This window comes from Watersipora subatra, chromosome 1 (genome assembly GCF_963576615.1).
Source record: "Watersipora subatra chromosome 1, tzWatSuba1.1, whole genome shotgun sequence".
In the NCBI taxonomy this organism is placed as follows: Eukaryota; Metazoa; Bryozoa; class Gymnolaemata; order Cheilostomatida; family Watersiporidae; genus Watersipora; species Watersipora subatra.
This window is the reverse complement of record NC_088708.1, coordinates 59,573,559-59,599,339: the sequence shown is the minus strand read 5'-3', so window position 1 is coordinate 59,599,339 and position 25,781 is coordinate 59,573,559. Positions and strand designations below refer to the sequence as shown.

Sequence of the window (25,781 nt, the reverse complement as noted above, 5' to 3'; positions counted from 1 at the left end):
GACAATGATGGTTCATGAATATGATGGTTCATGAATATGATGGTTCATGACAATGGCGGTTCATGACAATGACGGTTCATGACAATGACGGTTCATGACAATGACGGTTCATGACAATGACGGTTCATGACAATGACGGTTCATGACAATGACGGTTCATGACAATGACGGTTCATGACAATGACGGTTCATGACAATGACGGTTCATGACAATGACGGTTCATGACAATGACGGTTCATGACAATGACGGTTCATGACAATGACGGTTCATGACAATGACGGTTCATGACAATGACGGTTCATGACAATGACGGTTCATGACAATGACGGTTCATGACAATGACGGTTCATGACAATGACGGTTCATGACAATGACGGTTCATGACAATGACGGTTCATGACAATGACGGTTCATGACAATGACTGTTCATGACAATGACGGTTCATGACAATGACGGTTCATGACAATGACGGTTCATGACAATGACGGTTCATGACAATGACGGTTCATGACAATGACGGTTCATGACAATGATGGCTCATGACAATGACGGTTCATGACAATGACGGCTCATGACAATGATGGTTCATGACAATGATGGTTCATGACAATGATGGTTTATGACAATGATGGTTCATGACAATGATGGTTCATGACAATGATGGTTCATGACAATGATGGTTCATGACAATGATGGTTTATGACAACGATGGTTCATGACAACGATGGTTCATGACAACGATGGTTCATGACAACGATGGTTCATGACAACGATGGTTCATGACAACGATGGTTCATGACAACGATGGTTCATGACAACGATGGTTCATGACAACGATGGTTCATGACAACGATGGTTCATGACAACGATGGTTCATGACAACGATGGTTCATGACAACGATGGTTCATGACAATGATGGTTCGTGACAACGATGGTTCATGACAATGATGGTTTATGACAATGATGGTTCATGACAATGATGGTTCATGACAATGATGGTTTATGACAATGATGGTTCATGACAATGATGGTTCATGACAATGATGGTTCATGACAATGATGGTTCATGACAATGATGGTTCATGACAATGATGGTTTATGGTTTGTGCCACCAAAACTGCTAGCATCACACACTTAAGTTTAAACTCACCTTATAACCATTCATTCTTTGCAGCTTATAGATGATTTTCACATCAAAAAAAATGATAATATAACAAATGGTACTATTGGTTTTATGGTTAAAATATCTCAAAAAAACCTGTCGCTACCTAGCCGACACGAGCATGGGTCAGTCAATACAAGGTTGCTCGTTATGTTCAGTGATGTGAAGCAGAAAGAAACCATAGGGCATTGGATATTAACATCCAAAAAGCTCTGTGACTTGCTCAGAGGCTCTTGGAAATAATTCAAGGTGGTAATACCTGTTATACTTCGATTTTGACAAAATATTGATTAGTTCATCATGAAATGTGAAAAGGATTTGCGGATGGAATTGTAACTCCATGAACTAGTGGCAGTTCAATCATAAATTCTATTGGTGAGCATAGAAAGTAGACAAATTTTTCATTCCAAATTGTGGGCATATCTGTGAATCACATGAAAACTTTCATCGAGGAAATAGCTTGGAAATCATGCCAAGGTAAACAATTGGTGACTTCAAAAGAAATTTATCCTGATGTGCTATAAAACTTTTTGCTGGTTTCACACGACAATACATTCTTAAATGAGAGTCGCGACTTTACAACCTTCGGAGACAAATGTGTAATAACATCAACGTCAGCGTAACCTATCCAATTACAGTCAAAGAATGTTTTTAGCATGTGTGCACCCTACCATGGTCGCAGACTGTCTATCAAACAAATATTGGCACAACCATGAGCTTAATTTGAGAAATCATGACTGCAAACATCAGTTTAGTTTATGAACACAGTAGACGTTCCTACAACGTAAATAATCGGTTACGGAACATTTACATTATAGGAATTTTACGTTATGCAAACAGTAAAATACATGTAAATTGCCTAATCCGTTCTAAGATCGTCCCAAACTTACCCATTTGGCCCTTCAAAAAAGAGAAAACTAGACTCAAGTTTTCAATTTAATGAAAATCATAGTAAGTCAATAACTGTTATTATTATTTTGTATCGACCAATTTTCTGTTTTTACTTATCGCTTTCTCTTGGTTTTATGGTCCATGATTACAGTAATTTTACAATAAGGGGAGCGCACCCCTTCCGTTTCAATTTACATCAACTTTTTTCTCTTTAGAATGCAACGTCTACTCTGCAAATAAATAAAAAAAGTTTTATTTCTCTAAAGTAAAGTAAAACAAAAGTATATCTTTACTATAATAAGAGCTACGCCCGTCCATCCATCTGTCATCAGGGTTCGAGGTTGGGTTAAAAGATAGCTTTTGATCAGACTCCAACTTGTGCTATTTAGCCAGGTATAACAACACTCTAACGCTTGCACCAATCGATCACTAAGTATTTCTGAATAATTGTGCACCTACTTATTCTCTATGCTTTATCGACACACCTGACGATCTTTCACAGCGAACTAGACTTGGTTTGGAATACAAGGCAAACACTTACAGATCAATTTATTAACTTGATATGCCATGAAAGTTGAAAGACTTGGATAATTTCAAGTCTCTTCTAATTAAATGCTCATTTTTCTAAACAACAGTACAGTAGGCGCTCCTATAACGTAAATAATCTATTACAGGAACGTTTACGTTATTGGGAATTTACGTTATAAGGACATTAAAATATATGTAAATTGCCTAATCCGTTCCAAGATCTTTCCAAACTTACCCCTTTGGTCATGCAAAAAAGGAAAACCTTACTTAGCTCTTTTAATTTGTGGGCCGTAACTGCAGGATTATTGGTTTGCATCACCTTTTCTCCTTTTTACGATCAATCTCACTGGTTTTATAGGCCATGATTGCGATAAATTTACAACAAGTTGATAGGAACTACACATTTTTGACGTTCGTTTACAACGAATAGCTTATTTTTCTGAACAGCAAAGTCTATTCTGCAAAGTAAAGCTAATAACAAATATTTTGTAGGTTTACGCTAAAGCAAAACAAAATATTTTTACTATAAAAAGCAGTTCTACCTGTTCGTCGCCAACTATTATCCAAGGGTCAAGGCTAGGATAAAGATCATTTTCGACGATACTACAACTCGTGACAACAAGCTGGTAGACCGACACTGTAACACCTATACTTACCGATCGCCTTTGTATTTATAAACAATTGCGCAGCTATCCTATTCGCTTTTTGCCGACACATTAAACGATCTATTACGATGAACTAAAATGTCACAAAAGTTATAAATAATAAATAGTAGGCTGAGCACATGGCGTTTTTTCTTCTGCAAATGCAGCAAAATAAATTAACATTCAAATCGATTTTGAAAACTCGCCCGAATTTTTTACAGAGTAGGGAGCAAAAAATTTCACATAATTTGTTACGTTATCTGGAATTTACGTTATATGAGGTATATGTTATAAGAGCGTCTACTGTACTTGAATTAAAATTGGACCACTCCATTTTTACAGATTCAATAGCAGTAACATATGCTATTCGGAGAGATATCTTTCAACAGATTCCTAACAAGGTCTTTTTAAATCTTTTAAAGCTAAATCATTGGCCAACAGGAATTTTACATCTAATATATTACACAACATAATCAGGTCTGCACCGGCATGTAAACGATTATCATTGCTACATATAATGCTCACTCGTGCACAAACTAATAAATTCCTGCCTGAACCATTGATAAGCGTGTCTTAAATAGCACAAGCCATTTCTGACTATTTTGGCAATTTTTTGGTTGACCAAACAAAATGCTTACTTGCAACTGTAATTACAAACACACTGAACAGCACATTAAGCTCTGACACACGCACACTCACTCGAGTGTTTAATGCAACAAAAATAAAGCATGTAAATAGTTATTGATACCATAACTTCACTTACCTTTTTGTTTGAATAATTGCATATAATGCGGCTTGCAGAAATATGATCCATCTAAGGATGCATATGATCCAGTGCTACAACAGAATATTTGAAAAGAAATGCAAATCATTCAAAAGAAAATTCAATCAAATTGTTAGCACACACCTTTCTAGATCATGTTATCCTACAAGAGCTGTCGGGAATGTCTTATATCTAAGCCAACTGCCATTAAATAAGTGCGGAATCATGAAGCAATTCATTCAGGGAAGGTGGTGCATTGTAAAAACTAAACCAGAAGAAATTGTCAAATCAAATAACAATGGCTATGTTAGGCATTTGCTATACTAAAAGTAGTTAGCTATAAAGATATTGAAGAGCAAGGCTTTTCAAGTACATAATTATACTAGAAAAGTGTAGATGAGAATCATGGATGCGCAAAGTCGTCACATAATATAATTTGTGATGAAAAAGATGTATATGGCTAACAATAGTTCTTACGACATGTTTTTATCTGTATTTTTAAAAAGTAACGAAAAAATACCCATGCATTAAAAACTGCATGGTTGGGTATTGATATTTTGTCTTTTATGTATGTGTGCATTCTGTGTGTTTCCGCATGCTTCTGTCATGAATGAGAATGTTTGATCATTGCACGTTTATTGCACATCTACTCAGCCATCGCACCTGGAGCTTTTCGAGTCTTTTCACTTTGTCGTTTTTGCAGTCACTGGAGAGTTTGATCCTCCACGAAACTCTGCCTTGTAAGACAGAATTCCAGGTATTAGGCTGGACAGAGAAGGTTTTCAGATCACATATTAATAAAATATACGCAATAAAACCCTTTTATAAAGCAGGTTGATGAGAACTGATAAAAAGCTACAATTTACCAAATATTTTAATAAAATCAAGTGGATATAAGTTTTGGTCAATGTGAAGAAAGCTAATGAGCAAAATTCACTGAATGCATATAAGATTTAGACTGCTCAGTACTTCTACGGAAATAGTTCAGGCAGAAATTCAAGTTTATCAAATTTTGTAACCTTTCGCAAACTTTCTAAATTCTTTTTTTTAAAAGAGTACATTATATGCTGAAATTTGTAGTAACCTTTATAAAAGATAAAGCTCTCCACAATGTGCTGTAATCTGTTTGATACATTTGCAACCCATTCCAATAACATATTAATAAAAGCTGCAACGTATTTTTTGTATAAACTTTCATATTTCCTCGTTGAAATTTAGTGTTGAAGACTGGTGAAAGTCTAACTGATTTACAAACCATATTTATTAGTACATTTATGCATTAATAGTTGTCACAGACAGCGTTAAAGGTAGGCTGGACTCCTAAGATAGCCACAAAAAAAGTATCCCGTAAGATTTTTGTTAAGACTAATGCGCAAGTACAATAGATGGCAAAGACATACCTTAGCGTTCGGTTACAAGTTGTACACCGGAAACAACTTTTGTGGAAGTGCAGCGTGTCCACCAATACTTCCTCCAACGGATAAACCGTCTTCTGACAGTTGGCACACTTATCTACTTGCACCTGTGAGAGAAGAGAAAACTACAAATAGCAAATGAGTTGGTATATTCTTAGAGAACGGCAAAAAGGTGTTAATTTTGAATGTGTAAATGGAAAGCATGCCTACTCCTTTTAGATATGGTTAACGCAAAAGTAAAATCTTATCTGATCAACAGTTATCAGTATTCACTGACAGCTGTTACACTTGCACATCATACAGCTCAAGCGTTAACAACTTAGTGTTAGAATAGAGAACAGATGATAAACTAGTGTAACTATAGATCTTAATAATAACATTTGACTATAAGTCCATTTAATATATAAAATCTCTGCCAGTCTGGCTTACGCCAATAATTCACGACGCATGAACCGAGAATATCAAAGTATAATCAGTGATTCCATTTCTTTAATTTTCCTATCATACTTCTCAAAGTATGAAACAAAACAAACTCCATCTACACAGACTTTGTAAGCTAAACAAACAGTCCCATTATGCCACGTTAGACAGTTTCATTAATCTCCATGACATTCTTATATCAGGTCCGGGTTCTGATGAGAATACAACTCACAAAAGCGTCTAGATATCTGAACTAACAAAATTTAGTGATTAACTGCGTGTATCTGATCAGCTAGAGTTCATATCACTTGGTGAGAGGCAAGCCAAAGTTGAATATCTGTGGAGCCTGTATGTGGCTAAGAAGACAATGAGATGGTTGCATTTAACCCTTTGAACCCTTAAACCATAACTGTCACGAACAACTTTTATTGTATTTTCTAGGTAAATCAGACACGCCGATTCCGATTTTGTACTCAAAATAAAAATTAGTCCACTAACCTTCAAAGTCATTTAGGCTTTTTTAAAGCGTTTCAATATCCGTTTCAAAAACAACACAATCGGCATTACAAGCTCCGCCCATAAATATGTGACGAAACCTAGCTTTTGCAGAAATGGAAGTTAGGAATTTTTAGTCCGATTTAGAATAATAGAGATGGGTGTCTTAAAACCCATTATTATCTAAATCCAGCCTGTAAAATAGTTTCAGCTTTTTATGAAAGGGATATAAACTATTTAAAATTGCTCGCAGCTTGTTACATGACGTTTAAATGGGCTGGACGCCGAGAAAAATGAGCTCAAAAAGCGCGGTTTTATCGAGCTAGCGTTGTTATTGCGCTTTTTAAATATGCAATGCTAAATAGCTTATCTACCTTTCAGAAAAGACTGATAGTATTTTTAAGGCTGAATTTAGATATTAATGAATTTTAAAACACCCATATCTATTATTCTAAATCGGTCTAAACATCCCTACGTAACTTCTGTTCCTAAAAAGCTAGGTTACGTCAAGTATTTATGGGCGGAGCTTGTTATGCCGATCGTGTTGTTTTCGAGACCGATATTAAAACGCTATAAAAAGTTCTTCATTACTCTGAAAGTTAGTGGCCTAATCTTTATTTTGATTACAAAATCGGAATCAGCATGTCTGATTTACCTAGTAAATATGATAAAAGTTGTTCGTGGCAGTTATGGTTTAATAGAGCAAGTGGCAGAAGTCTAGATACATGTACATGACTACGAATGGAAGGTGACATTTTTCTCTAAATCTAGGGGGGTCAACTCGGGTTATACGAACAAATCTTTAGTTATCACAGGTTGTTGAACTCCGCCATACTGGCTTTATGGATGGCTAATTAGTGTAAGTGCCTACATATTATAAACGCCCATGAAGTTGGATTAGGCTGCATAGATGGCTGGCTATCACTCGTACACTTTGAACTATTCATGAGTGACATGAATTTAACAATAAAATTAGCAAACAATAAGCAATACCATTAAGGCTAGAACACACTGTATCGCGGTATATCAGTAGTAACCTTACACTACATCGGTGATCATCAGTGATAACATTGTTCTGACTAACAGAAATCCGTCTGCATTCGCGTCAGCGATTAGTTTGCAAGAAACTGTTTCATTATGCAATACAGTCACTGAAATGACGAAAGACTAGTTGGCAGCAACTATGAAGGCAAATACAAATCTGCCCAATTACTCAAGAGGTGTGCGCTGCAAGGACTATCCTGGATACACAACGTAATATTGGAAAAATTGGCCAACTGCAATGTTTCCAAACGCATACAGTACACGCAGTCTACGAATAATTGCCAGGGTGGGGCAGAACCGACATACTGCAATATAGTGTAAAACAACCTAAGTTTAGGAGCATTGTAAGAAATGGGTCAGTTCTAAACCATCAAATGACACGCTGTTGCACATTTAATTATGTAAAGATCACCCTACTATCAACTATTTCAAATGCTTTATGCAAAGTTCTTGTAGCATTTACAAGATGCTAAAAATGCCACAGCAAGTTTCATGATAATTAAAAACTGAAAGATGCAGCCAACTTGATATCAAGACAAGTACATAGATAGCAGATTAACGATCGCACAGCTGTTCTTCAGTCAAGCTAGGGCTCCTGTGAAAGTAGTTAAGACTGCAGAACTAGTTAAAACAACTTATTAGCAGTCACACATTGACAGGTTTTTATTCCCAAGATGGCTTCATACAGCAATAGTTATCACCGAGTGACATGCTAGTTACAATCATCTAAAAGATACCTAATCATAAACTGATAAAAATACATTTATTGTTTGCCAATCCTGCAATATGAGAACATCCCATCATGTCTGATAAACTGCAACCTAAAGAATACACAAAGTAATAGATCACAAAACTATTACATAACAAGATACTAAAGAATTTTCAAATGCTGACTTTCTCGAATGCTGCTTTGATCGTGATTGTGACAATCTCTCATTGTGGAGACAGCGTGAGACAAATGATGAGAACCAGCTTGCTTATGGTGATAGCGTCTGACTACTGTTTCTTTCAGTGGCCATCACTACTTGGGATCCATGAGATTTAGAGAACAGAATCACTTTTTCTTGTCAATGCATGTGTTTAGATTCCATGATGATGACAGAAATGCTGTTGACTCAACTCTATTTTGAACCAATGAAGCAAAAGCTTGTAGAGAAAAGTTATCATGAATTTACTAAAGATTCTTCTCTATGTGAGGCTGGGTCCTTATGAAGGCAAGGGCAGTGTGGAATAAAAACGAGTGCAAAAATGGGAAGTTTACCTTACCTTAAATGGTGCCATGCCAGATAGAGAGTATTTCTCACTGTGGCAACCCCTACAACAAACGAGACAACACATCACCAGCAGACATTTACAATACAAAATGGATAGACTTAACAGGTCATTTCATCTGTTAGAGAACCATGATTAAACAAAAACTGAAATAACGATTCAACTCAAGATTGCATCCAACAAAAAATTGTAACCAGTAACATCGATTAGTGCTTTTTTGGTCAGCACAAATAATTACAACTTTACAAAATAAGTGAGTGCTAAAACAGTTATAGCAATTTAAACAAAATATGTTAAACTTTCTGCAGGCACTGCGGTGTTATTGTCATTTAATGATAATGGGCAGAGCGACAGTTATATCACCACACAAACTGTTTTTAGAAAGTGATTTTTGGTTTGCCGATTGCCATTTTTTGCTTAAATTTGCTACCAATAGTAAACTACAATAGATTGGTCTCTGTTAGCAAATAGAAACAAGCCATTTTATGAATAAAAAGGATCGTTTCTAACAATACTAAATGAATGAAAAACCTAGAAATAAGCATTCTAAACAAAATTCGGTATTTTGGTTGTTGCTTGTTTTTATGTTTGTTGCTGCTTTCAGAATGTCTTCCCAGGGTGCAACAGATTATTTTACTGCCATGGTGAGATCCAAATGAAATTACTGGCGTTCCTCTAATGCTGCAAGTAGTAGTACTGTTTGTACTAACGTTAATAAGATGATATCAGCTGATCGTAATAACTTCTTAGATTTAGTAACCAGAACTAACAGTGGCTCTAATTCAGATTGTGACGATTTTGGATAATAATCTGAGAATGAAAATGAAAAAGATAGTAATAGTAGTGATTATGGAGGTGAGAGTGATGCTAGTGTCGGGACTATTATAAGGAATTTGACGATAGACAAAGCTATCCCAATTCATAGCTTTGTTGGAGTGAGAGGCCTGGTGTTCACCCCAATAGGGTGGCCCAACCAGTAGACTATTTTGAATGATTTTTGAAGCCAGTCAATCCAGGTGGTACATCTTTGCAGAAAATCTAAGTCACAGAGACTAACAAATACTATCAGTATTTCCTAAAGAAGCTAAATCCTCACCCAAAAGTACATCTATGAAAAAATGTTACTGTACCCCAAATGAAAACATCTATTGGAATTCTTTTGAACATGGGTATCAATAAAAAACACACAATTAAATCCTACTGAAATACCACGAATTGGTCACAGGACATACCAATGTTTAGAAATATATTCACCCTGAACACATTGAAGTTGATGATGCGCTTTTTTATGCCAGTGATAGAGCCAGCCAATGGTTTAGCAAATTTTGATCAGCTCCACAAGTTTAGACCAGTGCTCAAGCACCTCAACAAAACATGAAAAACAGAGTTGAACCTTGAGTGTACTGTCTCCATTGACGAGAAAATAATTGACTTCACAAGCAAACAAAATTTGATAGACTACATCCAAATCAAAAAACACCATCAACGAAGCACCAAAGAGTACAATCTGTCTGATTCAGTTTCTGGTTATTGCTTGCAGACCATGGGCCATGTCAGGGGCATGTCAAAGAGTTACATGGACAACCGTATGAAGTGCATGCTAACCTGATGTCACCGCACATGGGTAAATACCATCACTTGGTTGCTGACAATTATTATAGGAGTGTATCTCTCTGTGTGAAGTTCTTACCGCACAGTTCATACGCCACAGGCACTATCAAGCCAAATAGGGTACAACTCCCTTCCGATATGAAAAAGCTGACAAACAATGGTGATATAGTCACTCAAAGAAAACAGAATCTTCTTGCAGTAAGCGGACATGACAGAAAACAGGTCAGCCTTCTTTCAAACTGTTCAATCGTAAAACCAACCGAGAAGGTATTGTACGATGGATCAACAAAAGTGGTTCCAACCATAATAAATGACTGCAACCGTGGAATGGGGTGTGTCGATATTAGTGACCAGTATGGACCAGTATTCTGGAGAGTGTAAGACGGTGAAGGTGTAGAAGAAAGTAGTAGTTCACTTATTCGATAGAACCGTCACCAACATATTCAACTGCTACAGAAGCAATCTTAACCATCAAGGTAATAAGCTAACTCACTACAAATTCATCATTCAACTACTGAAGGACTGATTGGTAACTACTGTGAAGAGCGAAAAAGAGTAGGCCATCCTAGTTTTACTTCTCCCTCAGCAAAAAAATTGTAAGCCATTTTACAGAGACCATTCCAGATGTAAAAAAAGAAAGTTTGTTGTGTGTGCTAAGCCAAGGTGTGTACCAAGGACAAGAATAAGCACATGGTGTGAAGACTGCGGCGTAGGCCACTGCAAGGGCGAATACTTTCAAAAGTACCACACCTAAAGAGACAGTTATATAAAACAATGACTTGAAACATGTTTATTCGTGTTTACCTGTATCATCAAAACATATACAAGTATAGCATACAATGTCATAAATAAGAGTGGGTCAATTATTTTTTCAAAATCGATTTTTGGAAAATTAAATCGTCCAGGGGGCCCGAAATAACCCAAAATACTCGCCTGCACAAGGGTTAATAATCAATGAGGACAAATCAAAATGAAGACGAACAATACCAGCTTTGTTTTGGTACATCTTAAAGTTTGTGTATTACGAAGTCTCATAATACTAAGGAAGAGGTGATTACATAATTAGTTGTCGCCACAAACTGCAACAAGTCTAAAGGACGGGGTTTTGAATCTAATGATTTTGTAAAATTTATGGTTTAGTCTGACATCTAAGTCTACATCTAATCTACGCCGACTTGAGCAGATATCCGGTGTTTCACTTCTACATTAACAAGCAATAAGCGACCGACATAAGATTTCCTGGTTCAACTACAAATGATGTAGAAGCCACAATCAAAACTATGTCTACTAGATGAAATGCAAAAACTAGTTCAATTTTGTAATTTAAATTTAAAACGGGCAACCATTGCAATCTACTTTGTACATATATGACAACACAATAAAAAAATTACATTCTCCTGAACTAAAATATAAAATAGCTTACCAATTGATGCAGATAGAATTTTTGAGTGGAGGAAAAACTCCCAATCACTATACTATTATTAATTAAGTACAAAGCTCTTCTTTATTCGTTATCCAAAAAATCTGTCGACAATTGGCTTACAAATCGCGCCGGAGAGCAAGCAGTAAGCTACATGTATAGCCGTCCAACGTCAGAATATGTAGAGCGACACTAATCTAGTTGTGCATTTGGCCGAATACGTACGTATACTGTATCGGGTAACTTCATGACTAGCCAATGAAGTAGTCGGACTGAATCCATAAAAAATGATCCAATAAAATCATTAGCTTAATTTGTTGCGTGCTGAACAATGTTCTAACTTCCGTTCTTATACGTAAATAGAGTCAGTTTCAGCCTGTCTCCTGTAAAAATCTGTTTGGTATTTAGCGTATGTATCACGCACATCGAAACTGTTTTGTGTTATATACCGACTATTAATTGTTAATCACGACTAAGATACATTCGATTGCTGACAAAGAGATTGCGCTGATAGAGAGTGTTAACTTTGTGTCAATTGGTTTTGCTTCTTTCTCATGAAAACTCCTGCTACCAATTTAGGTCCGAGGAAATAAAATGTTAGAGAGGCTCTCTATTCAGACAAAAACATAGATATACACTGATATGTTTATTTGACATTAAGAATGTTGAAGTACTGTTTATCGAAGGTGTGGCTAAAATTTTATGGTTGATTATTGAATGTGAATATGTATTAGTTTCATTTCTTCTTGTTAAACGTTTCTATACGCATGCTATTTTCTGGCTTATTGTAGAAAATACTAATCTGACAAGTATTTGTGATGTTGCTAAGAGATGAATTTTTTATTACTTGTACACGGATTTTCACATTGAGACGGTAATTGTGTTTGCAGATAATTTACTTCATATTATATAAATATCCCACTTAATGGTTATATATTTACTTCATATTTGTTATACAAAATCATATTGCAGTTTTTTCATTTATTTGTCACAAATTATTAACATTGCTTCACGCTATTATGCATTTCGCTGCTAACTAGTGTTACAGAGCGCATCTTTGGGATAGTAGAGCTCTGTTAGACTGGGTTTGCAGGAGTAGCTTAGCTCTGCAGGCACATTGCAGAGGTTACTCAGCAGCAAAATCGCCTATCTTAACATTAGTTCACTACATATAGTCTGACAGTCGTTATCTTTTCGTTTCTTTCAAGATATGGGAAATACAACGTATATTCTAATTTGTGATAGCAAGATAACTTATTTCAATTTGAGTATTGAATACATGCCGCGTATTAAATGATAATACTGGTGCATTAGAATGATGACTGCGCATAGACTGGTGTTATTATGTAACAAAAATCAAAGTCTGCATTGTATAATAACACGCACCCTGACCAAAGCAGGAAATGAGAAATACTAGATATTCTCTCGAACTAGTTAATTAAATAATGCAGTAAGCATAAATCTCCACATATAATTCAATTTGCTTCGGAACCTACTTCATATGTAAAAACCATAGCATTTTAGTTCTAGAATCTAGAGCCTCAAAACTTGGTAGATCCTTAGTTAAAAATATATAATGAAGCAAATGCATTATATATGGTAACTGACAAAAATTGAAAATTGCTCAGCAAGAAAGCTACACCAAGTCTGGAAGCATGTGAACACCATAAATGAAGGTTTACTTGCAGTGGCAGTCGATGCTTGGGATCAGCTGCCCAAGGATTTAATTATCAAATCATGCCAGGGATGTGGGTTGACAGACAATATAAACAGGGTCTGAAGATTCAATGATCCAGTGTTACAGGTCAAACCGCTCGATTCAAACTGGGCAGGAACTTATCACACAAGCGTGGGCCGGTTCTGCCATTACCGGTCATTTGAACTTATCCATCAACTTCATCCGAATGTGGAATTATAAACGATGATGAGGACACTGCCATGCCGCTTGATTTACACTTTTCTGTCATATCATCTAGGGTGTTTGTGTGTTCGGAAGTCTAGATGTTTTGACATTCGTGTTATAGCAAGGGGCTTGATAATAAGTGAAGTAAATAAAATAAAACTTTGATCACAAAAATGATCTCTCACAGGACTAATTGGAGCAATGTTGACGTCGTCGATCACATGATTGTAGTGAAATTTATAGATTATCAGTACAATAAATGCTCTGAAAACGTAAATAATCCATTCTGTTTACGTTTACAGAACAAATTATTTTGGTTTACGTTATATGGGTTTTATGTTTTACTAGCAGTAAAATACAGTAAATGCACCTATAACATATACTTCATATAATGTAAATTCCAGATAACGTGAAAAATTTATGTGGAATTTTTGCTTCGTGCGATCTAAAAAATTCCATACAACATTAAGTGTCTAGTCGGGCGAGTTCTAAAATACGATTTGAATGTTCATCTATATCGGCGCACTTGCGAGAGAAAAAAACGATTTGCATATAGTGTTATATCTACTACATATACAACTTCCATGATATTTTAATTTGTCGTGATGTGACGACAATTGTTCATAAATACTTGAATGCGATCAATGATATAAACTCCCAAAAGGATAGGCGACGGCTATCATATGGGTAGGGTTTAATGATTGAGCTCTGTTGGGATGAACCCGAACATAGCACCAGAACAAAGAAATATGCGTAATAAAGCCTCTTGTCAATTTACAAATATTATGAACAATGGTGGTTATTTTACTGATCTGTTGGTTTCATTTTGTTGTCAAATATATATAGTTGCCCAATATTGTCACCGTTATGATCAGTTAGTTGCGATTCACAAGCATTCGTGATATTAATAGTCGCCATTGTGAAATGGCCCAAATTAGGTTGTATATTTAGATTTCGAGTATGAAAACTATACTGCACAGCTTTGCCTGCTGTCCCATCTTATTGGCCAGGTCAAACAATGTGACAACAATAAAAGACTGTCATTTTATATTAGGGGTGGCAAATCATTAATCAAAAACTAGGGAAAAAAGGACGTTGTTCGGGTGATTTCGGGTAAATTATAGTTAACTTTAAGCATATATTACGACCCTTACCAATCTCAAAATTGATAAAAATAGGTAATTTAAAATGTTTGATTTTCCATGGATCAATTTTTTTTTGTTAAGTATTATCCTTACACTGTAGAAATTCAAGGTTTGCTATTGTGAACCGCAGGGTCTACTGACTGAATGAGATAACAGCGAGTCATGTTTTCCAAAACCCAACAAGGGAACGCGACCACCCCACGAGAGCTGTGTTAGCCCCGAATCCCAGGCTTGCACAATCCCACCAGAGCTCGATCATTAAACCCCTCCCATAAATAGCCGTCGCCTATCCTTGTGGGGGTTTCATATCATTAATGTGATCAATTGGTGCAGGTGTTACAGCATCGATTCACCAATCTGAATGTCACGAGTTGGAGTATTATCAAAAGTTATCATTTATTCTAACCTTGACCCCCGGATACAGATAGATGAAGAACAGGTAGTATTGCTTTTTCATTGTAAAAATATGTTGTTGTTTCGCTTTATTGTAGACACAGCAAATATTTTTTATTAGGTTTACTTTGCAGAATAGACTTCGCTGTTTAGAAAAAATAAGCAAATCATTGTAAACAAATGTCGAAGATGTGTGCTTCCCGTCAAATTATTGTAAATTGCCGCAATCATGGTCTATAATACCAGTGAGGTTGAACATAAAAAGGAGAAATGTTGTCGATGCCAGCCTATAAATATACTGCAGCTAGGTTACAGCCAACAAATTAAAACAGGTTAAATGAAGTTTTTCCTTTTTTGTATGTCCAAAATGAAGATTTTGGAAAGATCTTGGAATGGATTAAGATCATTAGGTAATTTATATATATAAATCTCAGTCTGTTCTGTAGCTCAGTTTGTCCAGCTATTAAAATATTGAAATAAAGAATCCGTATCGCAGAAGATTTGATATCAGAACCTCTCCTTCACCAGCTAAATGCCTTGCCAATTTAGCTACTCGAGATTGATGGATTCTTTGGGCGATATCTGTCGCCATGTGGGTGAAAATATGCTACCGCTCACCGTTACAGCGCTAAGTAATTTTATGCTGGCTCTCCACGAGAGCAAGTAGTTAGCTCTTATTAGTAAGTTACTCAAATTAGCCATTGGCAATATGCCAGGCTAATGGCAATTGGCAGGCAACTACATAAAGCCTGGTTCCCATATACGCCGCAAGCACCGGCGGCAGCACTGCAGGGCAATCAGTGGTGAAATGTGAACCTACACGCCAAGTACTGCCGGTAGTTGCCGGCAGTCAACGCAAGAGTTCAGCGATGTCCAACTTTCACGAAGAGCCGCAGGCAAAACCTCCCCAAAATACACTGTAGAGGTGAAGGTCAGCACTTTCGAGACGGCATGGCTAGCGGCCATTTTTACGTGATCACCAGCGATGCAGCTTTATGTGAATATTAGCCGCCTAGCATTGCATGTGTTTTGCTGCGCAAGATTACCGCCGGGGTCATACATTCGATATGGGAACCAGGCTTTACTTCTCATTATTTATAAGCTGATTATTAACACCCGTGCAACGCCGGAAATTCTGCTAGTTTACATGTATTTTACTGTTCTTATGACATAAAATTCCTATAACATAAACGTTACTGGAACAAATTATTTACATTATAAATAGGAGCTTCTACGGTACATGTAAATCGCCTAATCTATTGTAGGATCTTCCAAAACTGACCCCTTTGGCCTTTCAAAAAGGAAAAAACTGGAACTTGGTAACTTTTCAATTTAATGAATGTACAGTAACTATAGTATCATTACTTTGTATCGACAACTTTTCTCTCTTTTTGTTATCACTTTCACTCAGTTTAGTGTCCATGATTACAATAATTTCAAGATAAGTTAAGGGGCGCACACCGTAAACGTCAATTTATATTTATGACTTGAAAGCTTTAAAGAAACTTTTTTAGACAGCAAGTTCTATGACACAAAGAAAAAATAATATCTTAAATATTCAAAATAAAGTAAAACAAAAATGTATTTTTAGTATAGTAAGAGCAATGTCTGAATGTCCACCTATTCGTCACCAGTGTTAAAGGTTAGGATAAGAGATAACATTCCACGAGACTCCAACTGGTGACATTCAGCTTGTTATACCAAAACTCTTGCACCTGCGCCAATCGACTGCCTTAAAGTACGTATTTTTGAATATATGTGCAGCTACTTATTTTCTACTTTATCAGCACACCTGATAATCTGTCATGGCTCACTAGATTGACAGTGCACTTATATAATATGTATTAATATATTATATATAATGTATATATTATATAGATCATTTTATAAGCCACTTTTTCTCCCAAGCGTTATGAGAGAAAAAAATGTTTAATACCAACTACGAGATTCTTGTTATTCAAATATTTTTTATGTAGTACGAAGCAAAGGCTTTACATAAATTTTTTACGTTATGTGGAATTCACGTTATAGGTTTACACTGTACGTTATAGAAGTGTCTACTGTATAATTTATCTCTATAGTTTAGAGCTTGCTTTACTTCCACCATTGTCGTGTCTCAGACATCCGAATATTCTAAAAGTAAAAATTAGGTTGAATGTTGATATATTGCCATCAAGTCTTATAATACGACATAAAACACTATGTCTAGAATAGGATAGAAAATTTATTGGTATTAGTAGTTTACAGAGCTGCAACATAAAAACCAACAATATTTCAGATAGTGACTTTATATCGACTTACCACTAAATTTATTCTAGTATAACAAAAGGAGAAGTTATAGGATGATACTCATCAGGCACAGGTTTGCCTGTTTGTTATAACCTGCAGGTTTATGTTGATGACACTTGCAGCCATTTGCTTGTACATTTCCATTCCTATATGTAAACTACAACAAAACCAATACATATTCATGTGTGCTTTTAATACTAGGCAATTGTTATCCAGCTGCAGGCAGATGTGTGCTTATATATGTTTAAATCTCAATATTAGAGCGCTCACTGTTCAGCTGTTGCTCACAACAGTTTCGAATTGCTTATGCAGTCAGACCTCTTCTTAATATCACAACAGCATACATGTATACCTTTGCCAACTCGTGCTTTAAAATTTGGCTTTTAAAGCTTACACCTTCGTTACTGTTTCTTTGAGATAAAACGTTAAGGAAGCGTTGTATCGATTAGAATTACTTCATTATTATTTATGTTTTCTGCAATACTTTGCTATCTTAGTTTTATATAATGCAGAGCAGCCAAACATTAGGGTTGTATGTAATAGAACCAGTTGAACAAAAATAAGGTATTCTTATGGTAATGTTTGCTTCAACATATGAACGCAAGTCTCAGAACAAATTAATAGCATATGTAGAAGTTGATAGCAAATTAATAATAAAGTTAACAACAAATTAATAACATATGTAAACTTTAATCTGTTTTTATCTGGTTCCCCAATGATTGTTTTATCCTTATACATGTATATTGCCAATAAAACACACTCGATAGCACATTAAGCTGTGACACACACGAGTGTTCAATGCAACAAAAACAAAGCTTGTAAATAGTTGTAGATACTATAACTCACCTCTTTCTTTAAATAGTTGCATGTAATGTGACCATTTAAAGATGCATATGATCCAGTACTACAACAGAATATTTTAAAAAAAGATTCAAATAATTTGAAAAGAGATGCAATGAAGTTGTTAACACACTTTTCTAGATCATGTATGTGAAATTGTCAGATCAAATAACAATTGCTGTGCTAAGTATTCACTACACTAAGAGTAGTTATGATGATATTTAAGACCAAGGTTTGCAAGCACATATGAAAAAACCTGTATTTGAACGCCACCTCTAATAGAACGCTACTACAGATGGGTTGAAAAAATACAGCGCCGCCATTTAATTGAATGACACCTCTGACATTTTACCACTTGGACATATATTATGTTTGATGTTTATGAACCCATAATAGAAAGTGATCAGTAGAAAATTATCCGCAAAATGGTGCAAACAATGACTAAATTACATCGATGAAAACAATTTTTTCATCGTTGTTGTCATGGTGGACATGGTTTTAGCAGCATTCGAGTCTGATTCGAGAATCGTAACTACAACCTGAGTCGAGTCACTAATAAAGTATAAATCGGCATAATCATCTTCAGATTTGTACATAAGGTGCTTTACAACTTGGTCTGAAGACTTGGAAACGTCTCATTAAATGATGAGAATAGATGAGCAACCACTGTTAAGGTGTATTGAAGTCTTTCTTCTAAATCGTTTTTGTTTTTTTCCTCAAAACTTCGAAAGCAACACCATTGAACTAAAAAATAATCGTATAATTCTAATGTTGTAATTTCTAATATGTTTTACTCCAAGTATTTTCTTGTTTAACTCGGTCTAATACTTTCATGTATATGAAAAACCGTTAAGTAAAAATACTGAGGCCGATGGCATTAATGTCGCTTCGCATAAGAGAGAATGCAAAATATAGGCGACATTAGCATCGCTTCGCCCATAAATGTATCGTCTCAAATTTCTAAACAGCTGGTTGAAAAAATAAGCGCCTCTATTTGAATTTCACCTCTGATAAAACGCCCACTATAGAGTGTGATATTATCGGCTCGCTACAACTCCGGCTTGACCGGAGGTAAGGAGAAAAGCGCGAGACCGGGAGAAGGGATCTTCTAGTGACTCGCTTACGGCTTGAAGCTCAGTAAGTTAGGACGTGTTTGTTTTGTCTCCTGATAAGTAACGACTTGTTAAAGAACCCACTGAACTAGAGTAGCTCTAGTTCACATGGTACCACGAGTGCTTACTTTCAGGAGAGAAGTAATACGATAGTGTAGTGATAAGTTGATACGATAGTGTGGTGGTAAATTAATACGATAGTGGAGTGATATGGTAATTTGATAGTGTAGTAATAAGTTGATACGATAGTGTAGTGATAGATTAATACGATAGTGTAGTGCTAAATTAATACGATAATACAGTGATAAGTCGAGGTGAGTATATTGAATTGTGTTGGACAATTGTGGAGTGTGTAGACGCTCGGCGAGGTGCATTGAGGTGTGGTGACTACCAATAGATACACGAACGGATTTCAATTGAATGTTCCGTTATTATTTCTGTTCAGTGAATTCTATTTAATTCTTTCAAATTAATATAGAATAATGGCTGGAAGAAGGGTGGGTGCAAATATTTTTGCTAGCTTGCCTGCGCTAGAGATTTTGGCTACTGATGTATTCGGTAGCTGGAAAAAGTTTAGCGAAGAGTTTACCCTATGTATTGAAATGAAGGACTTTGAGATGGGGGATAGTGAGGCTACGGTGGAGGGGGAGGCCGTCGTGGTCCCCAACTTCACTCCTAGGGCTCAATTACTAGCACTCTTAAAAGCCATAGGCCAAGAGGGTAGGGAAACCCTAAGATCGTTGGGATTTGAGTCTAATAACCCAGACTCAACTTTCAACCAGGCTTGGGACCTGCTGAGAGGGCATTATGAAAGAGAGGAGAACGTTTACGTCAAGACCCAAAAGTTTGTTTCTGCGAAACAACTTGCAGGAGAAGACGACAGAGATTTTCTCCTTAGAGTAGAGCGGCTTAGTAGGCAGCTTGATTTTGGCATGAATGATGATTCACGGAGGAGCTTTGCTTTGGTCATTGCCGTGAATGGACTACGTGACACAAGATTGAGTAGAGATTTGATGGCCCAAAATAATCTGGATTGGGAGAGGTTTAGAAACCTTCTCTGGACCAGAAATGTAGTGCAAGAGGCCTCAAATATGCTCACGGCAGAGCCTAGTTTTAATCGACCTGCTTTTGCTCAACCTAGTGCGACACCGGAAGCCATAAAGCCAATCCCAGGGGCTAGTACCTCTTCGAAGGCTGCAAGCGTGGGGGCTACTGGACAGCTGTGTGTCAAACAGGAGGTTGGTGAGGTAGAACGGCGAGAGATCCGAGACTGTCGTCGAAAGAATAGAGATAGTAGTGATAGTTACAAGGCTCGAGGATGCAATGGGTGTTATGATGACTACAGACGCGATTCTAGCAGCCGTGAGAGTAGTCAAGAACGCCATGGGCATCATAATGGCTACAGGCATGGCTCTAGCAGCTGTGAAGGTAGTCATGGAACACGCTATCGCTGGCACTGTTACAGTCTTAGCAGTGATTCAGATGGCTCCAAAGACCATGCATACAGGAATAGTCATTGGGGAAAGCGTCATGGCTCTTCATACCGGAGAAGGAATGACAGCTGCTATGAGTGTGGCTCAACAGATCACTTTGTGAAAACCTGCCCCCGTGTTAGATGCAATAATTGTAAGAAACTTGGGCACATGGCGGGTGAGTGCGACAGGCCAAGCCGATGTCGTATATGTGATGGCAAGTATCATGCTGAAAGCGAGTGTCCCTTCAAGTCAAGGAAAGACCGCTGTATTTACAAGAATGTTCGGATAGTTTCCAACCGAAACTCAGTTGACTAGCAGACTGATTTTGAGGGAGAGTTGTGGGCCCTCAGAGAACAGTGTGCCACACTAGATAGATGGTGCGAGGTTGAACCGAAGGAGCTTGAGAGACGAGAGAAAGAGCTCCGTGCTGTAAAACAAGAGTATGAGAAAGTTCGTCCTCTCAGGGAGATTTTTGCTTCAGCTAACTCCCCTGGTTCCCGGGCAGCTCCCCATACCCCGACATCTCAGAGAAAACCTGCTGCTACCGTCTTGCCACCACCATCTCCGCTAGGGACAACAGTATGGCATTAGGTGGAGACTCGGGCGACGAGAGAGACCACCACGAGAACGAAGGTCTTCTTTTGGAGGGAGACAGTGGGGCGTCACCAGCCACAGACCACACAACAGGAGATTGTGGCCAACAGGTGACTGTAGCCGGATACCTGCTTGCAGGAGACCGTGCTGAACAGGTGACTGTAGCCGGATACCTGCTTGCAGGAGACCGTGCTGAACAGGCGACTTCGGCCGGAAACCTGTCCACAGGAGACCGCGCTGAACCAACCAACACAGCCAGAGACCTTTCTCTAGAAGGAGACTGGGCGGGAGAGAGAGAATACATGAACACTGCCAACGAGGACCTGTTGCTCGGTCCAGGAGAAAGCGCGGTGTGATCTTCACAAGGTGGGAAGTCACGTCGGAGAGATTCCAGACTCTCGGCGACATTTGGAGAGATCCTAGACTCTCAACCCTTTTAAAGGAGTTCCCAGACTCCTTTTCCTAAACCTCGCGTTTCCAAGGATACCCGGAGTACCGAAGCGCCCTAGAAGCAAAGTAGAATTACCAGGCTCTACTCACAGAGACACCAGACTCTGGGGGAAACCCACGTTTACCCATGTGCACTTGAGAGTGCAGAAGACCAGCAAGTAGTCGCCTACAGGCTATACAGGCTGCAGAGGACTAGACCTCACGGGATCTCCCAGAATCTAGATGAACGTCCCCTGTGAGAAAGTCGCTTCCATCAAACAAAGGAGGATGTGATATTATCGGCTCGCTACAACTCCGGCTTGACCGGAGGTAAGGAGAAAAGCGCGAGACCGGGAGAAGGGATCTTCTAATGACTCGCTTACGGCTTGAAGCTCAGTAAGTTAGGACGTGTTTGTTTTGTCTCCTGATAAGTAACGACTTGTTAAAGAACCCACTGAACTAGAGTAGCTCTAGTTCACATAGAGAAAAGTTGAAAAATACAGCACCATGGCGCCAAAATAGAGGGTTTTACCATAAGTATACTTTTAGTACTGGCCACAATGCTTTTGATAAAGCTAACCCCAAAGGTGTAGATGAGAATCAGGGGCAAAAAACAAGGTGAGATAAGCTAACATACAAAAATTTGTTATGAAAAAAGAGGCATCAAAAGCCTAGCGGTAGTTTTTATGAACAAGTTTTTGTGTTCTAAAAAGTAGTGAATATATACATGTATATAGATATATCAATGTAATGAAAAAAGTATCATTTGATGTTAATACTTTCTCAAAAATATGCGATGCTTAACACTTTTTGCCAACTTATAATATATTTTAGACAATGTATACAATATATTACAGACAATAAAGCGCTAGCAAGCACATTGCCACATCTTATATTTACCACATTATGTATTTCTTTACATCAAATAGCTACCATATTCTGTAGCTTTTGATAAAACCATTTTATCAAGCAGGCTGCTTGCTAAAATGATTTTATACAAAATCCAAAAAGCTAAATTTATTAAATGTCTTATTAAAAGCATTAAGTGTAAATAAGTTCTGGCCAATGTAAAAAAAATCTAATAAATCGGCAAATTCCCTCACTGCACATTTGAATTGGGACTTTTCAGCACTTCCATGAAAATAGTTCAGGCAAAAAATCGACCTAATACCGTAGTTATTTTGAAAACTCTATTTTAGAAACTTATAAATTTCATCGAAATTAAGTATTTAAAGTTGGTTTAAGTTCAACTTTTTTGCAAAACATATTTATGGTTATGAAGCAATACATCAAATACATTAATAGTTGTCACAGACTGTTGAAACAGGCTCAACTACTCAGATAGTCACCGATAAGGTTATTCGTAAGATTCTTTGTCACGACTCACGTTTGAGTGCTACTGATGGCAAGCCGTACCTTATCCGTACATCATCTCCCCTCGAGAGGAACAACTGTCCTATGACAGTTGTTGACATGCACCTGTGAGAAAAGAGAACACTACAAATATCAAATGAGCTGGTTTATTCTTAGAGCACGGCAAAAAGGGGTTAATTTTAAATGTGTAAATGGGAAGCACGCCTACTCCTTAGTAAAATCTTATTTGATCAACAGTTAAAAGCTCATTTGATTATTTATCATAACCTGTTTTTGTCAGTATTCATTGACAGTGGTTACACTTGCACATCATACAGCTCAAGCGTTAACAACTTCACACTGGTGTTAGAATAGAGAACAGATGATAAACTAGTGTAACTATGGATCTTGATAATAACATTTGACTACAAGTCCATTTAATATATAAAATCGCTGCAAGTCTGGCTTACGCCAATAATTCACGGCGCAGGAACCGAGAATATCAAAGTATAATCAGTGATTCCATTTCTTTAATTTTCCTATCATACTTCTCAAAGCATGAAACAAAACAAACTCCATCAGGATACTAAAAATGCCACAGCAGGCTTCATGATTATTAAAAACTGAGAGGTGCAGCCAACTCGATATCAAGACAAGTACAATAGATAGCAGATTAACGATTGCAAAGCTGTTCTTCATTCAAGCTAGGGCTCCTGTGAAAGTACATAGTTAAAACAACTTATTAGCCGTCATACATTGACAGGTTTTTACAAGATGGTTTCATGCAGCAATAGTTATCACCAAGTGACATGCTAGTTACAATCATCTAAAAGATACCTAATCATAAACTGATAAAAACACATTTACTATTTGCCAATCTTGCAATATGAAAACATCCCATCATGTCTGATAAACTGCAACCTAAAGAATACACAAAATGATAGATCACAAAACTATAACATAACAAGGTATCAAAAAATTTTCAAATGCTGGCGAACGTGACTGCGGCGATGTTATGACAATGTTATGAGGCAGGTGATGAGAACCAGATTGCTGAAACTGCTACCGTCTGACTCCATGAGCTTCAGAGCACTGAATTAATTTCTCTTGGAGATGATGGAGATTTTTTCAAGTGTTTAGATTCCATTTTAATTTGTTAACCTGATTCCATGCTGACTTAAAGCTTCTTCATGTAAGACTGCGGCCTTATAAAGTCAAGGGCAGTGTCAAAATGGAGATTGAATATGAAAGCAAAAAGCTTAAGTTCCTCTTCCCTTGGATGGTGCCATGCCAAATATTGGTACTTTTCACTGCGAACACACCTGGAACAAAGAGAAAAACATTAGTCAGTCTTCAAATAATGTGCCACGATAACAGAGACTATTCACATGTATAAATATGGCATACAATGGAAAAAAATGTAATTAACCAACAGATGAAATAATGATTCAACGATATATGCTATACGCCAAAAATAGGTTATGACTGGTAGCATCTTTTAGCAGTTTTTGGTCAGCACTAATCTTAAACTATAAAAAACAACATAACTATACAAAATGAATGAGTGCTCAAACAGTTGGGGCAATCTCATTTCAGCATCCAATACAGGCTGAGAACCAACACAGCGTTTTATTGGTACATCTAAAGATCTGTGTACAGCATTACAAAGTTTCGTCATATGAGTGAAGAAATAAATCGATAATGAACTGTCTCCACATGTCTCGATAAACTAGTTAATGCTCGATAGGTCTAAAGGACAGTTTATTATTATTGGATTTTCCTACCCATCAAGACCGCACTCATCTAGGGCTTAAAAAGACAATATATTACTGAATAAGAAAATGATTCTAAATAAGAAACTCGTTTAGATGTGTTCATGTAGTTTTTTGTTTCAAACTTCATCTTCATGTGATCTTAACTCTCTCCGTGTAGCAGGGCAAAAAGACTGATAAAACAGATTGGTTCTTGTATATGGTGTATTTTCATTTTGTAAAAACTGTGTGTATGGTTAGTTTGAACCTAAATATTTTGTAAAAGTTATTGATCAGCATTGTGTATAGAAACATTTGATCGGGAGCACAGCAGAGAAGTACTACAGACGTAAAAGTTCCAGATTTAGCAACATGTGATGTATATCAAGCCACAACACTGTGTCTGTTGTTTTAACTGGTGAAAAGCGAGGGCTATTTGAATTAAAACCAAACAAAACTTCTAGCCCATTATTTGAATATGGCAAAAACTACAATCAGCGAACTACTAAAATAGCATAACGAATGATGTGGAGTGAATTACTGGGCGGAGCTACACTCCAACGCACCTATTTATTCGTGATCCTATAAATCGGTCAAAAGAATCTCGTCTGTGGACTAGTAGTAAACTGTAAACAGTCTGTCAGAAAGCTTGTACTATTACGTATTTGCATTGTTGACGACATACAACGGGTAACTTTATGGGTAGCCAATCCAGCGGTCGAATTGGAACAAGAATAAAATTGTCCAATGAAATGTTCAGATAAATTTGTTGCGGGGCTGCACAACTTCTCGTGTTGCGTTAGATTATCAACCTTTCAATGACCATCG

At 37.1% G+C, this 25,781-nt stretch overlaps 1 protein-coding gene and 1 long non-coding RNA gene across 8 annotated transcripts in view; both read right to left on the bottom strand.

Moving 5' to 3' along the window:
- The window catches only part of LOC137392937 (LIM domain and actin-binding protein 1-like), a 51,343-nt gene extending 39,455 nt beyond the window's left edge, over window positions 1-11,888 (bottom strand). For all 6 annotated transcript variants that reach the window (XM_068079328.1, XM_068079303.1, XM_068079319.1 and 3 more), the window contains exons 1-4: window positions 11,673-11,888; window positions 8,633-8,681; window positions 5,393-5,514; window positions 3,993-4,066 (exon numbers count right to left, since the gene is read on the bottom strand). In XM_068079328.1, the coding sequence (XP_067935429.1) occupies window positions 3,993-4,066; window positions 5,393-5,514; window positions 8,633-8,647 (211 nt within the window). In that variant the 5' untranslated portion in view covers window positions 8,648-8,681; window positions 11,673-11,888. The remainder of the gene's footprint in view (window positions 1-3,992; window positions 4,067-5,392; window positions 5,515-8,632; window positions 8,682-11,672) is intronic.
- Window positions 11,889-12,985: 1,097 nt separating this feature from the next.
- On the bottom strand, window positions 12,986-24,519 carry LOC137392422 (uncharacterized). 2 transcript variants are annotated; one of them, XR_010978229.1, is made up of 5 exons: window positions 24,364-24,519; window positions 23,199-23,328; window positions 18,246-18,303; window positions 17,412-17,556; window positions 12,986-17,243 (listed from the first exon to the last, which is right to left on the bottom strand). It is a non-coding gene; the product is annotated as an uncharacterized lncRNA (long non-coding RNA). The 2 variants fall into 2 exon arrangements; XR_010978230.1 differs by having other exon boundaries at window positions 23,266-23,328.
- Window positions 24,520-25,781: the final 1,262 nt, after the last annotated feature.